This window comes from Gymnodraco acuticeps, unplaced genomic scaffold (assembly GCF_902827175.1).
Source record: "Gymnodraco acuticeps unplaced genomic scaffold, fGymAcu1.1, whole genome shotgun sequence".
Taxonomy (NCBI): Eukaryota; Metazoa; Chordata; class Actinopteri; order Perciformes; family Bathydraconidae; genus Gymnodraco; species Gymnodraco acuticeps.
In genome coordinates this window covers 2,366,320-2,389,137 of record NW_022991180.1, presented here as the reverse complement: position 1 = coordinate 2,389,137, position 22,818 = coordinate 2,366,320, and the positions used below count along the sequence as shown (strand labels likewise).

The window sequence follows — 22,818 nt, the reverse complement described above, 5'->3', positions numbered from 1 at the left end:
AGGATCTTACGTTGGTTTATAATGCTCAATTACATCCCTTGTGATTCCCCATTTATCAATAAAGCCGTTATTCATTTTAGTAAGGACAAAGTGTCATAATTAATTTGATGTAAATGAGAGAAACTAAAGAAGGCCTTGATGCCTGTTCACATCAATCATTTTGGCCAACAGTGAGTGCCAAATCTTCTTCCAGTGAAAGCTCATAAAATCTAGCAATTATACAAAGTTCAGATTCGGTTTTATGAGGAGGAGGATTGTGTGAGCGTGCATTCCTCTCAGTTCCACATTCTTGTTTTTCTTTGCTTGAATTTGACATGTTTGGTAACAGTGTTGTCCTGATGAACGGGGTTGAATCCGGCTCCCTTGAGAACGTTTGTGTTGAAGGTTAAACCCACACGTTCCCACTCTGGCAGAAAACCACTGCAGTCTTAAGGGGTTGATTTGTGAGTGTGTCTTATCTTCAGCCCACACCCAATCGTGAGGATGTTTTCCAGCAGATATTAAATGGGTAGTTTAAAATTCTGTAGTGGGGTTGTTTGAGGTACTTTGCTTATAGTTAGTATATTACCTACAGTATGGCTTTCCCATAGTTTGGAGGAAACAGACTGGAGTAGTAAATCAAGGCAATGTACTGCTGTGGACAGGGGCAACAGCATATCTTATTTTAGACATAAAAAGAAAGGCCAACTTACAAAAAACAATATCAGTTTAATTGTTTAATATATTTAGAATATTTCCCCTGCTTTACCTTTCTGTTAGACTGCCATTTCCAACAAGAAAGTGAAGCCATTTTTTCCATTTATGCTCAAAAACTGTTATTTTACCCTGATTAAACATCCAATCAATCCCTCTGAGAGGTCAGTCCCAACAAGTTTTAAAGCATGGCCTGATCTTTTTAAAACGTATTATTAAATCACAAGTGCTTATGCTGAGTTTAACCTTGAACCACCACACCCAACTGCTGTCACTCCCAATTATAGACAAGAACACCACCGTTTAGGTCTGACACGCAACAGAGATGTGAGGTTACCAAAGTAGGAAGTAGGTCTGTACCCAACCCTGATCTGGAGGAGGGTCGGCATCATCGGCTTACACTGAGGCGCACGACTGTAATAGCGCTGAACGGCAAGCTTTGCATGTTTACTGTGAAATGAATACATCTTCAATTTAAAGATGGATCGGTGCAGGCATTTGTTACTCACTTAAATGGTGAATGAAAAGTCATTCCAACTGAAAAATCTTCATTTAAAAATGTGATAACGTTTTTAGAGTACACTTAAAGTTCAAATATAAAGCAGTACAAAGCCCTTGTTGCACATTGCTGAGCTAACTAGCTTAAGAAAAGCAGATGCACACTTTTCACTTACTTATTTAATTGAGTCCACAATTGAATCTTGTCACCCTTAAAACCCTTTCCACTGTTGTGTGCAATGAATTGTAACAAAAAAGGGCATCAATTACAATGAAGTTTTAAATGAAGTTGCGGCTAAATCTATGGGCAAAAAAAACATTTGTAACTCAAAATTGTTTTGCAAAGATCTTGCAAGATGGATGCAACCCAATACCAATACTGTACCATAGAATTGCAGACTTATTTCTCCTTTTTTAAGTTTCTATTCTTCATATAACATTTACTGAAGTCTTTTTTATGTACACTTCTTTTGTCCTGGCTGGCAGATCCTTAACTTAATTTAGTTTAAGTGGATAAACATAAAATAGCACAAAGACGACGCTGTTGTTTATCATCGTACAATCTGTACTTACATTGTTGTTCAGGGGATTTATGTCCTTTCATTCCTTTGCATTAGCGCGCACTACATTTATGAATTACAATACAGCTATACAGTTGGGTGTACGCACATGCAATCAGATGTATTTGTTTTCTTTTGGATGCATGTACATTATGTTCCCCACATACAGACGTCTGTTACATCAATTCAGGAAATGAGAATTCCCTTCCGACCGACTCAGCTGTTTAGATAATCCTCTGTAGGCTGAGTTTTGCAGTCGGACGTCTATAGATCTCCTCTCCTCTGCCGTGATTTCTCTCTTTTTCAAAGATCATCTTTAAAAGTCCTCATGCTGACCCATCCCTTAATCTTATCAGAAGCTGTCAGCCATCCTGTTGGCCTGTCCTGATATGGAAATAAATTAAACATGGGTAACTGAGGGCAAGGTCTTATTTTTTTAAGATTTTGGAGTGTTTCCATTTCCATATTTTCTATTGTCTGGTTAGGTGACGTCCATTAAACATCCTGCTTGCCCAATTGAAATTCATTACTCAATTGTTCTCTCTCTATTGTTGCGTGAGACGGTATGTCTGAATTTCCCAGTCTTACTGACACCGGCTAATTAAACCTTGATTATTTCCAAACCACACCTCTTGTTTGCTTGACTCTCTGGACCCTGGAGGCCATCTGCTGAAACCATTAGATCATACCCAAGGTAACATTGTTAAAGAGAACTCGTGCAAAAATGAAGGAGTTTGATGATACTTATTACAATTGGTGGAAGGTGGTTTTGATGATTAACCAATGACTTCAGGATATTTGTACAGACTTAACTCCAATTCTCCATTGCTTGTTCCTAGAAATCCTGTTTCTGCTGGATTACTTTTCAATGACGTGTGCACAAGTGAAATAGAGGAAACAGAAAATACATCTCGTTGGTTGGCAAAAATAAATGAAGCAGCTGCTGTGAAGTAACTTTAGAAACATAATATAGGGATTTTTGACGGCAGTTGGTGACATGAAAAACTGTCGTTTGACAGGTGCAAGTACAGTAAAAGAAGACTGAGGGAAGTGCCAATCACTCAATGTGTGATTACACCTTTCAGTCCTGAAAGAGGTCTTATCAGCCAACATAAAGGAAAACACCTGGTGGAAAACAGCTGTGAATAAAAAGAACACATTTATTATATAAGTGCACTTATTTTACAATATTCTGAGTTTGAAGCCCCTTGTTTCTGAGATAAAGTAATTTCAATAACTGTCACAAGAGCCCTCAGTTGCATGCAGAGTGCATAGTAGTCTGACACATATGATTAAGTGAGATGCATCTGCCATATGTGTCCCAACAACTGCGTGTGAAATGTGTCACTTGCCTCAATATCATTCAGGGAACGGGTTCAATTTCACATGTCTAGTGTGAGAGATCCAGTAGTCCCATTATCATATTACCATTAATATGAATGGTTGACTAAATATTACATTTTAATGAGCAAATGTATTCAGTGCTAACGAGAACTGAGTAATAAAGTATGAGGGGAGAATATGAATACAGGCCTGTTATACAACACTCACATACACGCTATTGAGTGTGTGTAAATAAGAGCATGTTGCATGTAGGAATATACATTTGATTTTATGTTTTATTTTTACTTTAGATTTGTTTATTTAGTAATCTGTTTTTCCAAAATGTAAAAAACGTTCATATTAAAAGGTGGGGTAGGTAATTTTGGAGAAACCAGCTCGAGTGCGCTAGAATTTGAAAATACACAGCCGGAAGAAATCTGCCACTTCCTTACAGAGCCCCTCCTCCAACACACACGAACGCGCACATGACCAATGAGGGCACGAGATAAGTTTGTGCACAGATGGAAGGCTGACAGGCAGGTAGGCCATCCAGTTATTTTAGCCGGGCCGGCTAAAATGATTGGTCGTGCTTTTTACAGTAGGCTACTTCGGCTTCCACAGATGAAATTTTTTTCATGGACTTTTTGTCAAAGCATTTCATTGCATTCATTGCTATCATTGTTAAGAGCATTCCATGGAATATAACAAAAAGTGTATCTCGAGCCGGTTTCTCAAACTTACCTACCCCACCTTTAAGCATCAAATAAATACTTAATATACACTTTACTATAAAATAGTAATAGCCTTCTCATACATTAAGAGTTGATTTAAAGTTAAATGACTCCATTTAAATAACAGTGTTATTGTTTTCACAGCTCTGTTTTTAGCACTATGTCCTCACTCTGCACCTTCATTACACAACACAACACAAGGTGAAACCTCCGTTGAGACCTTGCAGTGGTTGGTATTTCTAGATAACAATACACAGAATAGCAGACTAGCCTACAATACTGCAGGCAGCAGGATGTCACTTAATGTATTTCTGTTTTGTTTACCTGACATGTCTTTGAGTAAGGTCATACATTCAGATTAAAGTAACACTTTAAAGTTGAAATGTTAAACATGATTGCCTCTGTGGGGCAATGATCAACCAGCACTAAACACTTCACACATACGGGAGTGATGTGGTACATGCAGACTGCATATATTGATATATGTACACATATCAGTGCAATATGCAGTAAAAGGTAGCAGCAGGGGTAAGAGAAAAAAGAAAGCAGCAAGCTGAACATGAAACGGAAAAACTATTTGAAACACTTTTTTTTAAAGTAGGAAATACATTTGTTTGTTTTGTACGTCAATAAGGTTACATAAAATGCTCTTTATAATTGAGAGCCTTGTATTAGTCTGACACTCAGAAAATACTTAAGTACTATATGATTTAAACAGTTAATAATAGCTACCAAATGTCGTATGTGAACTCTCTAGATCCGTTGATCATTTAATCTACTGTACTATATATATATATATACAAATTTACAATATTAATGTCATCCGGTTGAAGAAATGTCTAAATATCTGAAAAGACTAACAACAAATGCATTAAACATAGCAGAGAGTAAAGCCCGCCCTGACTTCTAACAACCACCATGACTAAAGTAAAGTGAAGTTGTGGTCGTCTACAAAAAGCAGTAATGTCATCTGAATCGACAAAAACACAGACCTCAGAAAGAGGGTGTAAATGTGTGTGTTTGCTGTTCCTTCAAAATTGTACTCAAATGTAGTCTTAGACTATGACTTAAAGGTCATTTCCTCTCCTGAATATAAAAGTAGCTCAACCAGTCATGGCACTGTTTGTTTTTCCATCCACTTAATGAATTGATTATTGCAAAGTGCTTCTTTGGAAAAAAAACGTTTTAATGAACTCTCTGTGTTGTCTTGACTCCTTATCGCACAGTATATATCTCCCAGTAACATCTCCATCAAAAATCATCAACACCATGGTTTTGCTTTTTGGAAATCTACACCAATGTCAACCTCATCAATCATGCGCTTGCCAACACAATCCTCTGCCAACAAGTGCTATTTTGGTCATAAAATTACAATATCTTCAATCCTCAAGCTGATCTTGAAATGATCCTATATACAGAACATATCCCAGACGAGTTAAGCTACACGTTTAGCAACATCCTCACAACACAGATGTTATCAAACACGACAAGCTCTAAACTTTGGCACCACAATGACAAATATCACAACCAAGAAAAGGAACAAGCCGTAGCTTATATTAGCTTTGACTTTTGAGGAGTACAAAAAACAGAGGTTGCCACGTCTCCAGCACTGGGAATAACTTTCCTGATTTACGTCCAAAGCAAATGCTGAGTGCAGGAAATAGTGTGACCTTTATATTATGAGGTGAGGGTGGTCTGCATGGGCATGTAGTGTTACAGGCATTTAACAACTGTTACCATGACCTTTCCCTAGACTTAACAATACCACATTCCACGCACAGATATTATAGTAAAATGCTTTGTTAATATTGGAATTATTTTCTCATCCTTTTATCTGTTTGAGAGAAGTGTTGCTGCGTATCAAGCACCGTCAGTATCAATCACAGATTAAAAAACATCTGGAAATCCATGGCAAATGTCTTCATGTTCAATTGAATCTCATAATATTCACACTGAAGCTAACATACAGTATACCTCCTAGGGATGTAACGATACCAAAAACTCACGGTTCTTTATTAAATAATAAATCTGATTTGTACAGTATTTTAGTAGGATAGTAGTATTTTAAAGTGTCAACAATATAATAATCAGACCCTGCAATAGAATAAATCAAGTTTCACTTTAGTTTTTCAAGTAACTCAACTCCAACTCACTCACTCAGCATCATCAAGGTTATCTTTTAGGAATATGAGCATGTCCACATTTTGAGGTAGAAGCTGGGATGTTTGGGCATTTACAATATCCCCTCTGTGGGAAAAACTCTCTTGCTTGGTACTGATGTTGCTGGGACGGAGAGATATGCTTTGGCCATGGGTGACAGCAGTGGGTAAAACTGTGCATTGTCTCTCCACCACTTCAAAAACAATACAGTTTTTGCCAAGAAGGTGAGGCTTATTGACAGGGTGAGATATAAATATGCTGTTGGTACTTGTCTATGTCTCTAGGTATGTACATGTAGCACTGTAAATACGATGTCCTTTTGTGTTATCTGTTGTTTTATGTTAATGTTGTAACCGACTTGTTGTCATACACACATACACATACACACATACACACAGGTCTCCCTTGAAAAAGAGATCGATGATCTCAATGGGACCATCTGGTTAAATAAAGGTTTTTTGTTTTTAAATCGCGGTAGATTTTGTCAGTCTCACGACGGTATTGAGACGTCTATTTACCGTGATATCGCGATATTCGATATATCGTTACATCCCTAATACCTCCTGCAAAACACATGCAAACAGAATAAAGAGGCCTCACTATTATTATCTGTAAATATTTAGGGGGACCATGGATTGGCAGAACAATTGTTTGCTTTCATGGATACTGTATTTCATTTTTGTGTTTCTTTGCTTTATTGTGTGTAGGTGGTTAACTTTGTAGACGCGAACATGAAGCCACAGGCAGAAATGATGATGTTCCAATGTTATTTGAACGTTTTAAATGGCTAACATGTGTTTCACATTGATCCCAGGAGTTTCCCTGAGTCAACACGGGGAGGTTATATAATCGAGTCCTCTGATGAAGAAAGGCTTTCTACGATTTTTTCCAATCTTTACGACTTTCCCAAACGATTTTATTGTGACATGAGCTGCTTTAACTTTAACTGCTTTAACTTTAACTACATGTGATGGAAAAAAATGACTATGTAAAAATGTTGCTGAAAGCCAAACTGACCTCAATCTGCCTCCTCCGTGTGTGTGTGTGTGTGTGTGTGTGTGTGTGTGTGTGTGTGTGTGTGTGTGTGTGTGTGTGTGTGTGTGTGTGTGTGTGTGGGTGTGTGTGTGTGTGTGTGTGTGTGTGTGTGTGTGTGTGTGTGTGTGTGTGTGTGTGTGTGTGTGTGTGTTGTGTGTGTGTGTGTGTGTTGTGTGTTTAGAATATATTTTGTGCAAGATGTAAAAACAAACCTAAGCTTATTTACTTATGGAAACTTAATGAAGCCACATTCCAATGTCTTTAAACTGAACTGACCCGTAGCAGAACAATAATTGTGTTCAAAGTATTTTATCTGAGGGATATTTAGATGCCTTATTTTTTCAGATAACTACAGGAGCTCTTTTAACGTCAACTTCCCAGCCTCCCTCCCCTGCATCATGTGAGAGAACGTGACACTGCCAACTGAACATCAGGAGCACACACACACACACACACACACAGACACACACACACACACACACACACACACACACACACACACACACACACACACACACACACACACACACACACACACACACACACAATTCATGACGTTGTATATCACAGGGCGTCTGGTTTTAAACACAATGATGCTTTTCATTATCCAATCCTGGTCACATGGTTGCATTATAACACATAGTTATGTGTTGTGCTGCCTGCTTTTCATAGAAGCTTCTCATCATGGTCATTTCGTTGTCTTGAGACCAAGGGTTTGGTGTGACATCGGGTGATTGAGAGAGTTGTAAAAAGGATCAGCATACTGTGGTTGTGGTGGAGGCGTTCAATGTCCTGCTCCAAGGCACTTCATTAGGAAACATAATGTCCTACGTCTAGTCTGTGACCTCAGTTATGGGATACATTTCAAGTTCTATCCTTTTTATTTCTCACAATAATGTTTGAGCTCCGTCATGGCTGAGAAGTGTGTCAGTGCGTCGTCAGGGGGAAAGGGTATGGGCTTGTAAACTTCAGATTTAAAACAGAAAGCCTTAACAAAAAAAACAAGTTTGGAAATTTGGATTCAGAAGCGGGAAGGACCTGATAAAAAGATGCCATTTGTTTGTTCATTACAGGAAATGTCGAACCATTTTGGCGACTAAAAGTGAGGATATATCAGGCTTTGACTTTGACCATTTCTCTGTATTGAGTCCATACACTTGATGGATTATTTTGTATGAAAAAAAGGTAAACATTCAAATGGATCTGTTTTCTAGATAGAGAGAATGTATTTATATATTTTATATATCACGCTGGCACTTTAACTTGCAATTGAAAACATCCGTAAGGTCTTGTTTTGACAGTCCCAAACTCAAATATATTTAGTTTGAAATGACTGAAAACAGTGAAAAGCAGGAAATTATAATATTTGAGAGGCTGAAAACAGCATTTTCTTCCAATCTTGAATGATTGCGGCTCTAGAAACTAGTAATCAAAACGTTCACCTATTAATCTTCCTATGGTATTTCAGCACTAGCGACACCAGCAGCTTAATTCTTAGCTGAGCATCTTGAACGTTCTCCTCTTTACGTGCCTAACGCTGCTCGCTGCATGTGACGACTGACATGCAGCTTATCACTGTGAGAATAGCAGCCTTTTCAAAACTCCTTCAAAAGTAATCAAACATACTTCACCAACATTGTATCAAGCACACTGAGGAAAATGTGTGTGTGTATGTGTGTGTGCGCACTGGAAACAGAGTTGTACCAAGTGTTTTCTTGGTACAGTAGTGGTTTTTAGCTTAATGGGGTCTTTTCTTGGATCTCTTTCATGCTCCCCCCCTCTGTGAGGTGTGTACGTTTGTGTGTGTGAGGACGATCTATATTCTCACACTCTCGCCTGCTGTGATGCCTTAACTCAGATTGTGTACAAGTCTCAACCTCTGGCTCTCAACAACTTTGAGTCCAACGCGAGGTCAGCTTTTAACTTCCTCTGCAGCTACAACAACATGCATACTGGATTACTAACGGAGAGAGAGAGAGAGAGAGAGAGAGAGAGAGAGAGAGAGAGAGAGAGAGAGAGAGAGAGAGAGAGAGAGAGAGAGAGAGAGAGATATTCCTGGTCTTAATATAGAGTAGCATACTCTCTGATATCACGTATCAAATGTAGCTATCAGCAAATGCCCTTGAACTCAAATCAGACACTATATATATAATATTGAAGCAAGTGCTATGGTCTGTGAAGCATGTCCTGCAAAGAGGTCAGGTCCACAGAGCTGAGCACTCTGTAAAGCCCTGAGTGTGGTTTTGTTTAAGCAACAAAAACACAATTGGTATTATGTTGATAAAGAAAAGACCTCATGACTAATGACTCAAGTCACTCACCTGACCTTTTTAATCCTCCTGTCGTGTTAGTTTCTTTCCCCTTACTTTGGTGTTCCCGGTCAAATGTGACTGGTCTGTTTTAACTTCTCTTACAGTAAAACATGAATCATGTCAAATTGTATTTAACATCCTTTTAAGCTGTAAACAATGTCTCAGACTACTGGTTTACATGACTGCAATATATATACAAAGAATAGACACTGAAAATGTTTTCCAATATTAACATTTGGTTGGTTGTGGGTGTGTAGCCTACTATCTGATGGAAGAACATAATCTAGGGTCACTTCCTATGGCGGTCAAACACCATGTAAGGGTAACAAAATTGACCAAACCACTCATAATTAAATAAAAGTAGTGACCAGCATTTTATATGTTCAAATGCCTACTGCGGAGGAAATTACAAGGCCTTGAAGCAATACAATGTACTGTGTGAATGTACTTCTCTCACCTCTGACAGATCAGATTTGACCCCCAACATTACACCAACACTTCCAGGAGCTATGGGGGACGTTATGCTCCAGTCACGTCCCAAATCAACGCACTGCGACTTGGTGACCATTTGACCTTGTCACCATTTCACCTGGAGCTCCAACAACTGCACACAATCGGCTCAAACTGAACATCTGCATTAGCCTAGCAGCATAACAACGTGCTCTTTGTTGACATCCACGCCCCCCCCCCCCCCCCCTCGGGCTCTGTATTTTTGGCAGGCTGTGTCAGCAGTATGCACACACCGTCTATCAGCGACGCATGAGAAGCACACACTTGTCACACTTACCCTCACACAACCGGCCTGCGATGCCCTCGCATTGGAGCAGCACGTAGCTTCGGAGGCAACGACGCTCATGCATTCATTCAGTCCGTTTTTATCGAAGCTATTTCAGCAGCAAAACTCCACTAAACGCTCCGCAGTCCTGCAGCTGGCACCCGGAGAGCAGCGGGGGGGGGGGGGGGGTCTCTGTGACTGGTCCAGATTCCGACAAATAGCATGCCAGCTGGTTACTTTGGGTTTTTTACACATAAACCAGCAGATTATAATCCTTTGCACCGTGCGCCAGAGCAAAAACTGGGTCAGGGAGAGAGGGCATGAGCATGTCAATAGCTCTTTATTATAACTACACTGGTTCTGTGACAACAATATTAAACACAGCCCAGGTATTGTAACACAACAGGGGCGTATGGTATGGGACTATGGGACTCCACCATCTGTCACAAACACCTGAGGCTGAGGACCATAACCTACTCGTTCATTTATTGATGAAGCATTCAGCTCTAATATCATTTGGAAGCGCTATGTGTTGTGCAGAGTGCAAGCCTTTCAGGTGGACAGTTTGTGCATTAAGCTCATCACTAAAATACAGGTGCACCCTGCAAAGAGCTGCCTGTTGTTGTGTTCAGGAAACAAAAACACTTTGATTGTATGTGAATATTGAAAAGAAACTGTGTCTTGTGACTCATTTCACTGACTTTTTCAATGTTACATGACATTTTCCTAACACTAACCAAGGGCTGGAGTGCCCATACATGGAGCTGGGGTGGTGGTGGGGCAGGCAAGCAGCAGCGACATGAAACACAGCAGCAGGAACATGAACGCAGCAATAGCAAGTGAACACAGCAGTGGCAGCAGCAGCTTAGCGAGGCAGAGGCAGGAAGACCTGGCAGCTTAAATAAAGGCATGTACACCATAAAAGAGGACTATTGAGGTCTATTGTCAGGAATGTTAGTGTTATATCAAATAGAGAATTCTACTGCAGTAGAATGTTGCACATCTGCACAGTGTTATATTTTCACAGCTCAGTGTCAGTAAATATTGTGCAGTTAGTATTGGACTACAAGATAGATGCAAGCCTGTAGTTATTTAAAGCATAAATGAGTCGGTTGGGTTCTGGAGGTGTGGTTACAGCATTGTGCTTGGTTGGCGTGGCCTGGGCCTGGTGGTGGGGCCCAATGTGATATATTTTCATGGGGCCCAAAATCCCTGGCGGCGCCCCTGCCCATAACTAGCCATGGAAACGGTTGGATTATTCTCTATTTGGTATGAGCAAGAAAACACATGAAAATGTTGTCAGTAAACATTTTGCATGTTATGTATAGACTTTTTGTGATTACTAAACATGTTTCCTCATAGGATGCACACACTTGATCCGGATGGTTTAATGTTCTCTAAAAAGGTAGGCCAATTTATTTATTTATCCTATACGAGAGAAATGTACTATCTGTAAAGGACGAGTGCTGTGCAGAGTACGTGAGGAAACAACTGTGTTGGAAACCTTTCCTCAGCAACAACTGCAACAACAGCTGGGTCCGTCACTCTCAATGCTTTTAATAGCAGCCCACCATGTGATTTATGAATACTGGGATTAGCAATGGAAAGTAAACAATTAGGAAATATCATCTGGTCTTCCTCAAGATTTACCACAAAATAAACTGTCTTTGAATTTACAGATTCTGCAACATCCTCAGATGCTCTGCAAATAAAAAACGTTTTCTTGTTCTTCTTAACCTTAATATAACGATTAGGTTTGTAGGAACCAAACACTGAAAAAACCCTACTTCATTGCTTTATTCTTTGCAAATTCACAGTCACACTCTCTCTCCAGTACAGACCTCTAATTCTATGCATGTTCATGTGCATTAATCACTTTTCTGATACTATTTGTTGTCTTAAATTAAAATCAGTACATGGTTATAAACTCATAAAATACATTTCTTTCCACACTTCATCACTATTTGAGTATCTGACCGATACACTTTAGAGTTCATGCACTGTGTCTCCTCCCACTCCCACATTTATTTTTCTTGCTTAACACCGTGCTTGTTGGTGTGCATGCTTCAGCCTCTGGAGGATGTCCACCAGATGTTTGCTATCCTCCTCCTCCTCCTCATCAACCCAGGAGGACGATCCTGTCATATCTCATCCTTCCACCAGAAACTTGGATCATCTCCATCCTCAGCAGGGTGCAGATGGATCCCCCTCAAATTCTTCGGCTCCGCTGCAAAGACTTCCCTGGGTGGGTTGGTGAGTAACTCAATTACCCAGTTATGCAACTGAAGACCAGAGGAATTCCCCACGATTGCCAAGCCGCCAGCTACATTCTTTGCAGCAACTTGTGAGTGAAGAAATCACTTTTGCACACAGCCCCTCACCCAATGTGTTAATCTCTGAGACACAGTCTGACCCATATAAAGGAAAATCCGTCCAGTCGCCTTGAGTAAGTTTCCTATCATTTCATTTCGCAGAAGATTAACCTCTCACCCCTTTTTTAACAGTAAAGTATGGACAATTTTCTCAAATAGCTATAGTGGGTAAAATACCGCTGCAAATTTAGATTAGAATAGTTTTGAAGTGTTACAGTTTAATCCATCATTTAGCAGTGATTTGGCTAGCAGATTAATATATATATATAGTAAGGAGCTAACTGGTGGGAAACAGTTCCCAGGGGTGTTTGCTGGTGATCCTACATCTTTACGGGGAGTTGTGTAACCAGATTTGAGTAGTTTTAGGTTTGAGGGTCACTGAGGCCTAACTAGCCCTTTAGCTCTTTAAAATCTGAATCCCCTGAAGCTGCTTCCCAAACACACAGATACCTCTGAATGAGCTCCTGTTCTGTGGGAAGTTTTCAGGTCACCGGGGAGCGATCCAAGTGGAGCTTTTTATAACTTTATGGTACTTGAATCCCACCAAAATGTAATGGATGAGTGGCTCAAAACCAGGTGACTGTAGTATCTGCTTTTCTAGAAGTGACAGGTAATATTTAGACAGTTCAAGTAAAACATTTGAAATTCAGAGCTTTGGACAGAAACTAGGAGTGTTTAGTTTAAACCCTTGCAGTAGAAGTTACTTTGGATAAAAGCTCACCTGGAAGCATCTTCACTTGGCGGCCCTTAAACAGAATTGGAGCTCTGATTGTGCAAGATGTGCAAGATGTGAGGATAATAGTGTCGTACTTTGTGACTTACTTCAGAATACTGTATAGAAATTTCAGTTATTTGATTGCAGTTTTATAAACAATATCATCTTAAGTCAGAAAAACTAGTATTTTTTTTATTTTTTTATAATCTCACTTTCAAGAGCCCTCACTGATTTGCAGGATAGATGGATGAATAAACACGACTACAGCTCCCCCTAGTGGTCAACCATATTCATCACAGACCAGAAACAGACGAAATGTAATGTGAGCATTCATAACTTGAGTCTGATGAATTAACAGCTATAATACTAAAAAATAAATATAGGAAAAGTTCTATCTATTGACACACACATTTTATTTTCTTGATGTTTACAGCAGTGATATTACTGAAAATAGTTAGTCTTCCTGTTAGTTGTTACTAAATAATGAGTTCCCAACTTGTCAACAGTGAAAATGAACACATTTAACTGCTAAAAGTTGTAATTGTTATTATTATTGTTGTACTGATGTTGTCTGCTGTGCTCTATTTAATTATGTTTTTATTTTCTAGTCTTGTTGTGGTCATTTAACATCTTGCCAAGGACAACAGTTGAAAATTAGCCTGCTGGCTAATACTGGCTCATTTACAGCAATGTGAATTAATGTGCACTGTCCTTTAAATAAATAAACAAACAAAACAAAAATTAAATGAAAAATATCAGCAAAAGATGTTTCCCTTATACTCCTGATACTTGTTATTAAAGATTTAAAAATAAGAAAGATATCTCTAAAAAAATAATACTACTAAATGACAATATGGCATACTTAGGGAAACTGTTGTCTCTGGTTGGCAATTTCTGCTTATATGAATAATGTTATATCTTTTGAGCGGCTCTCAAATGTTACTTCAACATTTACAGTAAGAGATGTAACATGCTTGATAAATGTCTCACACTCAGAAAATAACCTTCCTAAAAACACAGGCTCAGGGGGATACACTTAATATTTCTGAGTGTGCGTCCCCATGTGATACTTCAGGTGTGCGCTCTGGAGGAATCCTCTGCCGCAGAGCTCACAGCGGTGCGGCCTCTCTCCCGTGTGGCTCCTCATGTGCTTCTTCAGATGTCCGCTGTGGGTGAAGCTCTTATCACAGTGGGAGCAGCAGAAAGGCTTCTCGCCCGTGTGGATCCTCATGTGAATCTTTAAATCTCCTTTCCGGCTGCACTCTTTCCCGCAGATTTGGCAGCGATGCAGTTTGACCCCGGCGTGGCTCGCCATGTGTTCGCTCATTACAGTAATGCTATTGCACTGTTTGCCACACACCTGACAACATCTGGAGCTCTTGTGAGATCTGAGGTGAAGGTTAAGGCTTTGGTTGGACTCCATGGTCTGTCCACACACCGCGCAGATGATGTCTGTAATCCTTGTATGTATGCGGAAAGCATGATTTGTCAAGTGATAATTGGAAGTAAATGATCTATCGCACAAAAAGCAGGGGAGATACTGATTTAACTCAGTGGTTTCTCTGGAAGCGATAGAGGAGGTTTGCTCTGTGTATGTTTGGTTTGAGGTAAAGCTTGCAGCAGGTATTCCATTGTCCCGAACATCTTGGACTCCATCATTTTGGATCAGAGTTTCTGAAAATTGAGGGTGATGTAACATTACGTGTACATTTTCAGTTTGCCCCTTAAACTGCTCCTCATAATCACTGTTTTCAGTCTGAGATTCTGTGTCCTCATCCTCATGTTGTTCACAGACAGATGAATGAGGTAGGTAAGAGGCATCCACATCCCCAAACTCCACATCCTGTTCCTCTTCTTGTTGTTGTTGCTGTTCGGCCCACAGTTCCTCTTCTTCCTCTTTAATGTGCCGGAGCTCTGGCTCCTCCTGAGAGACGCTGGGGCCCGGCTCCTGCTCACAGAGGTGGTGCTCAGGGGAAGATTCCCCTTTACACAACAACGCCTGAGAAGATACTGGGGGCAAAAGAGTAAAGAGTTTAGACCTTCTGCATCTTTCACATCTATATCATTTTGTATCAGTTTTAGAACAAACATAGTTAATAAGTTCTTTAATATAGGAAGAAACGTAACTAAATAGTAACAGTATCAATAATGGTGGCAGCTAATTATTATGTTCCTTATCATTAATCTGCACTTATCCCCCACTTTTCATAGTAATCAATTACCTGTTAACACTTCTCATTTTAAAGTGTCTTGTTTAGCTGTTTTAATAAATCAATATTGATCAAAATAATTCAAATTATTTGGGTAAAGTTTTCCACTTTCATTGATATAATTGAGACAAACTATTACACATTGCCCATTGCAAGATTCTTGCATTTTGTTGCAGACTTAATCTTGAAAATCTTTTAGGCTATTAGTCATGACACTTTTATTTTAGTTCTGCTTTGTTGATGTCTATATATTTTTTTATTAGTTTAAGAACACAATGATACAGGCATTACAATACAACAATAACATGTACATTATTTCAAATAAACAAATACTGGTTTCACTCAGGACTCAGAAAGTGAGAGTTCACACCCCTGTTGACTAACAAATTACCAAAACATGATGTAACGTTGTCAAACAATTAAAAATAAGTGGAATGATACCTTGACAAACATTATAATGAAGTCTGCCACTGACACAAGTAGAAATAAATAGTTAACAAACCTGTGTCGTGGTTTGTGTTTGATGCAAACTCCAGCAGCACACCCCTCAGTCGCTCGATTTCCTGTTTAGAGCTCGAAGCTTCGTCTTCATATTTCAAGATTGTTCGTTCAAAACAGTGAAATATTTCATCGGCAGCAGCTGTCAGTCTCTCGTTCACAAAAGCTCTGAGAAGCAGCGGAGAAGACATGTTTAAAATGCTTAATGTTAGTGTAGAAGATTGTCACAAAGACTAGAAGAAAGGTTTTTTTACAGTCGATTTCCTACGGATGTAACGACAACCCACAGAAGAAGAATGCTTCCCATGGATGCAGCTGCCCCCTGCAGGACAACATGTGTCATTACCTCTGGTGTCGTTTACCAGACGAGGGCTTTTACTTTGAAATACTACCGAGAGTTTCGCCCCGTTTACTAAACTTAAAAATAAACACAACAAACCTCTGAGTCGCCTTTCTTGTAAATGTTTTATATTTAAAAGTGATACGAAGGTACACTGACTCGCATCGTTTAGCTAAAACTAATGATTTCGCGAAAGGTATAAACCGTTTAAAGAAGTTTGAGCTTTCTCGTACACCGTAGATAACCCGGAAATAACATAAATGACCCCAACCCATGCCCCAATCCTAAATCGTCTCTTGTCAGATTTGTGTCCTTTATTCCATTTTATCGTCGGAAAGTGAAATCTATTCATCACATATAGAAGGTAAGGTAAGCTATACACATGTGATTCACTATTGTATGTCTGTTTTATGTATTTAATTATGCCATTTTAAAGCTGCCCTTGGACTGTACCGTTAGCAGTTTAGCTAGCTTCACATTGTACCTCAACCAGATTGTTAATGTTAGCAAACATTAAGCATTATTCTGCTCATATACAGGATCATTGTCGCTGTCATTTTGAGGTCATATACTGAATGAGTTCGTACCAGGAACTATTGGATATAAAGTATAATTTAGACGATATAATGATGACAGTGTGAATGTTTTAGCATTTTACTTGACATTAGCAGAGGTGGAAAAGGTACTCAGATCTTGTACTTAAGTCAAAGTAGAAGTACCAGAGTTTAGGAATAGTCTGGTACAAGTAAAAGTCCTGCAATCCAAATGTCACTCAAGTAAAAAAAGTATTAGCATCAAAATGTACCAAAAGTAAACGTACTTATTATGCAGATTAGCCCATTTAGAATAATATATTATATGTTTTGATTATTATTATTGATGCATTCATGTGCAGCTAATGTTAATTACTTTGTATGCTGCAGGGTGGCTAGAATGAAGGTCCAGGGGAAACTAAAGACTTTTAAGTGCTGTTTATGTTTCACATTGTTAATCCAAATCTGTAAAGGTATTAAAGGTCACCTATTATGCAAAATCCACTTTTTCACGTCTCTTCTACATGTGTCATGTTCAACATGTGTCAATCATGTGTAAAGAGATTCTGAAAGTTTCAGGAAAAGAGATTCTCAATTTTTTTGTCCTGTTCCATTTCTATAAAAACCTGTCTGAAAATGAGCTGATCAGATTTTGGCCACTTTATGATTTTTTGGCTTGTGTAACCATTAGCCAATCACCAACCAAGGTGTGTGTGTGTGTGTGTGTGTGTGTGTGTGTGTGTGTGTGTGTGTGTGTGTGTGTGTGTGTGTGTGTGTGTGTGTGTGTGTGTGTGTGTGTGTGTGTGTGTGTGTGTGTGTGTGTGTGTGTGTGTGTGTGTGTGTGTGTGTGTGTGTGTGTGTGTGTGTGTGTGTGTGTGTGTGTGGTGTGTGTGTGTGTGTGTGTGTGTGTGTGTGTGTGTGTGTGTGTGTGTGTTGTGTGTGTGTGTGTGTGTGTGTGTGTGTGTGTGTGTGTGTGTGTGTGTGTGGAGCCAAACACTTCAGAGACATGTTTGTATATATCTGAGACCTGTAATATATTGATGAAAAACAGTATAATAGGGGACCTTTAAATTAAATGTAGTGGAGTAAAAAAATACTTTCTATTTAAAGGTGGGGTAGGTAATTCACTTCAGAAACACTTGTTGTTATATTCCATGGAATGCTCTTAACATCCCGATAGCAATGAATACATTAAATGCTTTGACAATAAATACATTAGAACATTTCATCTGTGGAAGCCGTGGCGCTGTAAAAAGCACGACCAATCATCTGAGCCGGCCCGGCTAAAGTAACTGGATGGCCTACCTGCCTGTCAGCCTTCCATCTGTGCACAGACTTATCTCGAGCCCTCATTGGTCATGTGCGCGTTCGTGTGTTGGAGGAGGGGCTCTGTGAGGAAGTCTGAAGGAAGAGGCAGATTTTTCTGGTTGTGTACTTTCAAATTCTAGCGCACTCGAGCTGGTTTCTCCATTCTTAATATTTAGATATCCTTATCTGTAATAGGTATTTCTAAATGTAATATATATATATATATTTTAATTAAAATACTCAATAGTGTCAAAACTTATTTTGTAAAGCAAACCATTCATCTTTAAAAAATAAGCAGATTCATCGTTTTTGAAAATATTTGATAGCTTGATGTGGCGAACTTATGGTAAAAAAAACTGCTTATTTATTCTTCCAGCAGACATGGGCATTACAATAATTTGGAGTTGTCTTTATTTTAGTTAATCTGGTGAAGTTCATTTAGAACCTTAATTTGTGTAGGTTTATACTTGGTCTTCTGACTCCTGGGGAAATATATGACTCTACCTGCTAGATGCTGCATTATGTACAATAGCTAGTTGCTTACTGCCTGATTCTGTTTTCACTCCTTTTTTAAAACCTTATTTGATGAAAACCGCTCCCTGCTGGCGTTGAAAACGAGAGATTAGAGGGGACCAGTACATGCCATAAAACCAAAAGTGTGCATCTGGTAGGGCTGCTCGATTATGGCAAAAATCATAATCACGATTATTTCGGTCAATATTGATATCACGATTATTAAATACGATTATTCATTGTCTTTGAAAACATACATTTATTGAACTTTTAAAAAAAAAATATTTTTTAATTTGAACAATATCTTTTTAACAGTTGATTACCCTGAACTTTAAGTATAACTCAACTGCAAAGTATTCAGCTGAAGCCACATCTTTTTCAACTTCCCCACTGCATTTGTCATATAGGGCAGGCCGTGCAGATCTGGTGAAATGATGCCGAGATGGCATCGCGTAACGCTTGTCCATAATGTTAGCCAGTTGCTGAAACCCCTGGTTGCTAACCGTGCTAACTGGGCACATGTATATAGCTATGTAGAATGTGATGGCATGTGTTATATCTTTGTGTCTTTGCGAGCTGGTTGAGTAGGCCGTTTCACTGTAAAGCGCAACTGAAATGATGACGTTTAAAAAAAGCGGGCCGAGCCAGCCGTCTGTGATTGTCCAGAACACACAGGTGGCCAGTCCGCCCCTGCTGCACTGTACTTTTTTTTGTTCCAAGTCGGACTCCTTAAACCCAAAGTATTTCCAAACAGCGGAATTCGTTTTACCTTCCTTGGTCACGAGTTGCACTTGTTCTGCCATCTACCAGCGCTGAACTCACAACAACTATTGTCACTCACAACCTGGCCGAGGGGGCTTTTAGGAAGGGGCGAAAGCGCACGCAGCAAAATAATCGTTTTATTTCATTTACGATGTTTTCGTAATCGTTGCAAGCCAAAATCGAGATTAAAATACGATTAATTGCACAGCCCTAATCTGTGGGTTTGTCTCTCAAAAGCTGGATCCCCTTTCACACAAAGTCATGTGACCCATTGTTAATAATAAATACTGATTACATTACATTGCATTTAGCTGACGCTTTTATCCAAAGCGACTTACAATAAGTGCGTTCGACCAACAAAATACAAACTTGAGAAACAGAATCATATAAGTACATCAGGCTTCATAGAGCAAAAACATTTCAAGTTCTACTCAACTGGCTTTAGATAATCCAGTCCTTTATTAGTATATAAGTGCTTTTTTAATAGTTCTATCGCTCGAAGTGGAGTCGAAAGAGATGAGTTTTCAGTCTGCGCCGGAAGATGTGTAAGCTATCTGCCGTCCTGATGTCAATGGGGAGCTCATTCCACCATTTTGGAGCCAGGATAGTAAACCCACGTGTTTTCGCCGATGGGAACTTGGGTCCCCTTCGCAGCGAGGGCGCAGCGAGTCGTTTGGCTGATGCAGAGCGGAGTGCACGTGCTGGGGTGTACGGTTTAACCATGTCCTGGATGTAGGAAGGGCCAGATCCATTCGCAGCACGGTAAGCAAGTACCAGTGTCTTGAAATGGATTCTAGCAGTTACCGGAAGCCAGTGGAGGGAGCGGAGGAGCGGCGTGGTGTGGGAGAATTTAGGAAGGTTGAAAACCAGACGAGCCGCTGCATTCTGGATGAGCTGCAGAGGTCGGATGGCACATGCAGGTAGACCAGCCAGGAGGGAGTTGCAGTAGTCTAGGCGTGAGATGACGAGAGCCTGGACCAGAACCTGAGTCGCTTTCTGGGTCAGCTGGGGACGTATCCTCCTGATGTTGTAAATTATAACAGCTTTCAACTGTTTTATGGTTACACTGTTTACACAATAACCCTCGTAACCCTGGGGAGATGAAGCTGTTGATGTTGTTGCTCTAAAATGTATTAAAATCCATGACTCAGTGTGCCACAGGTCAACTATTAGTCACTGAGCATGGAGCTATATTTGGAAAAGAGTGTTGAGAGGGAATAGATGATACCCTTTGTCTTTGTGCGTTAACATTATTCAATCAGTTGAACTTTCACATTAATCTATAATCTTACATCACTTCACTCGGCTCTCATGCCATTATTTGCCACACTGTCTTTATTCGAACACAGTGGAATGGGTAAGATCTTGAAATAGGCACATCTATACCTTAAATCAAGAAACGATTTTGAATTGAATCGTGACCTCAAGAATCAAATTCAAATCAAATAGTGAGATACTGAAAGATTCACACCCCCAGTGAATGGCTTGAACATACACTAACATGTTACAATGGTGACGCTGTTAAGTTATATTTCTGTTCGTGGTTTAGAGCGACAAAAATCAAGCTGAAGAAATGGTCTCATTTCTCTTTAAGTGCAGATTTTATGTACAACATGAAGGTCTCCGCACCCTGATGACCCACGGGGGGGGTCCATTTACTTTGACTGATTGGACCCTTTTTTTCAGAGCTCTGTGCCCTGATGCTTCTTGATCAACATCTCCATCACTCTTGTACTTTTTGTAGCACATTACACCTCAATCACTCTTAAGTGCAGACTGAATCTCACTCCCCTTTTTTCTCAGTGAGGAGAGCGGGATGATTTAGCCTCGGGTTGTAAATTCATGCAGCCTTGATTGTTCTGCACAGAGTTCAATCTGAAGCTCCTGTGGTTTCGGGGGTTAAGATGCTGACCATGTACCTCAGTGTTCCCGGTTCAAATCCAGCTGTGAACACTTGTTGCTGCTCTCTCTCCCTCATTTCCTTTCATTGCTACACTGTCACCATCTATTAAAGGCGTAATATCTCAGGCTCCTGCTACTGTCATGATTTACTCGGACAATGTAACAAAGCCATTGTTAATGTTATTACTAACACCTGTGCTTTTCCTATTGCGAGTCAAGCTGTCTGCTGTGTAAGTGCCTTTTTAATACTGAAGGCTTCTATATATTTATTCATCTATAAATCTGCAGATGGTTTTGGAATTCATCTCTTAAAGTGTTTGGTTTATAAAATGACAAAAGGTGAAACATGTCCTCAATTTCTTAAACTCCAAGATTGTTTTGCCTGTGAAAAAATACACAAACATTCACTTTAATATGGTATATAAAACAAAGGAAAGCAGACGACATCTGTATTTGAGATGCTGATTTCAGATTGTTTGGCCATTTTTGCGTCAAAGATTCCTTCACTTCTTCTGTACAGTTGTGCTTATTATGGGTAAATGTCTAGAACCACTTTCATTAAAGCCATCACTGATTTCTTAAAAACTATTTTCCCTTTTCAGAAATAACTTGCCACCATGTTCCTCACCCTGATGCTTCTGCGGAACAGCATCCCTGGGAAGCAGTGGATAGGAAAGCATCGTCGTCCACGGGCGGTAACGTGGCAGATGACACGCAACACGGTGAAGCACCTGGAGCGTGAGCGGGAGAACGAGTACTGGATCAGCCGGCCGTACATGACCCCGGAGCAGGAGTACTGCCACGCCGTGGAGCGCAGAGCCCAGAACTGGATCAAGATCAAAGAGGCCAAGTTCTGCAATTTCCCCCAACACAAGCGCATCACGGATCATCTGAGTCACCTCAATATCACCAAGACGTGGTCAAGTTAATGCGAGCGGAGATGGGACTGTCTTCACAATGTGACATATCGTGTGTTTGTGCAAGAAAGCTTGGTGTCATGGAATCAAGACTTTGCATGTCAGTTGAAAAGACACCATGAAAAGTCAAGACTCCATCCGCCTCCGTGAAACAAATGTGTAATCTTTTTGTGTTTTTGTATCAGTCTGAATCTACCCTGCAACAGGACTGTAATAGCTCCACACTCAGTGACGCTCATTGGATAAAAACTGCTTAACATTAATACACCTGATCTGTGGGTCCTTCTTTCGGCTCTCGTTAAATAAATGGGCTTTCAAGTCTCCATAATTATATGAACGACTCCAGTGTGTTGCATGAGATAAATGTAGGAGGAATTGTGTAAATAGTGTGGGGAGGTTGGGGCAAAATTGTCATTTATTTTTTACTAAGGGTCATTTCACTTTAATAGATTTTGTTCTTACTGCCAGTAAGCCAAATTGTAGCTGAAACTAGACTGTTTAATCCCTTTTTGAAGTTAGAAGATCCAGGGAGGAATACATTTTCATTATTGGATTCTCAAAGTAATACTATTGGCGTTGTGGGGAGCTAACGTATGTTCAGAAGAGATAAGCAATGCTGTGATTATAATAGTTTTTACTTTAAGTGCAATGTGCAGGAATT

General features: G+C 39.7%; 3 protein-coding genes across 4 annotated transcripts in view; 1 reads left to right on the top strand and 2 right to left on the bottom strand.

Moving 5' to 3' along the window:
• Window positions 1–10,209, bottom strand: part of LOC117560958 (equilibrative nucleoside transporter 1-like) — a 40,210-nt gene extending 30,001 nt beyond the window's left edge. The window contains exon 1 of the mRNA XM_034238118.1: window positions 10,100–10,209. The gene's annotated coding sequence lies outside the window, so the exon portion shown is untranslated. The remainder of the gene's footprint in view (window positions 1–10,099) is intronic.
• Window positions 10,210–13,345: 3,136 nt separating this feature from the next.
• Window positions 13,346–16,171, bottom strand: LOC117560794 (zinc finger protein 33B-like). Its single transcript, XM_034237837.1, has 2 exons — window positions 15,887–16,171; window positions 13,346–15,184 (listed from the first exon to the last, which is right to left on the bottom strand). Exons 1-2 carry the CDS (start codon window positions 16,071–16,073, stop codon window positions 14,211–14,213), a joined length of 1,161 nt encoding a protein of 386 aa, XP_034093728.1. The 5' UTR covers window positions 16,074–16,171; the 3' UTR covers window positions 13,346–14,210.
• A 140-nt stretch (window positions 16,172–16,311) lies between these two features.
• mrpl57 (mitochondrial ribosomal protein L57) lies at window positions 16,312–22,490 on the top strand. Of its 2 annotated transcripts, none has more exons than XM_034237840.1 (2): window positions 16,312–16,591; window positions 21,843–22,490. In XM_034237840.1, exon 2 carries the CDS (start codon window positions 21,858–21,860, stop codon window positions 22,167–22,169), a length of 312 nt encoding a protein of 103 aa, XP_034093731.1. In that variant the 5' UTR covers window positions 16,312–16,591; window positions 21,843–21,857; the 3' UTR covers window positions 22,170–22,490. The 2 variants fall into 2 exon arrangements, with proteins under 2 accessions (XP_034093731.1, XP_034093730.1); XM_034237839.1 differs by having other exon boundaries at window positions 16,439–16,586.
• The last annotated feature ends 328 nt before the right edge of the window (window positions 22,491–22,818 follow it).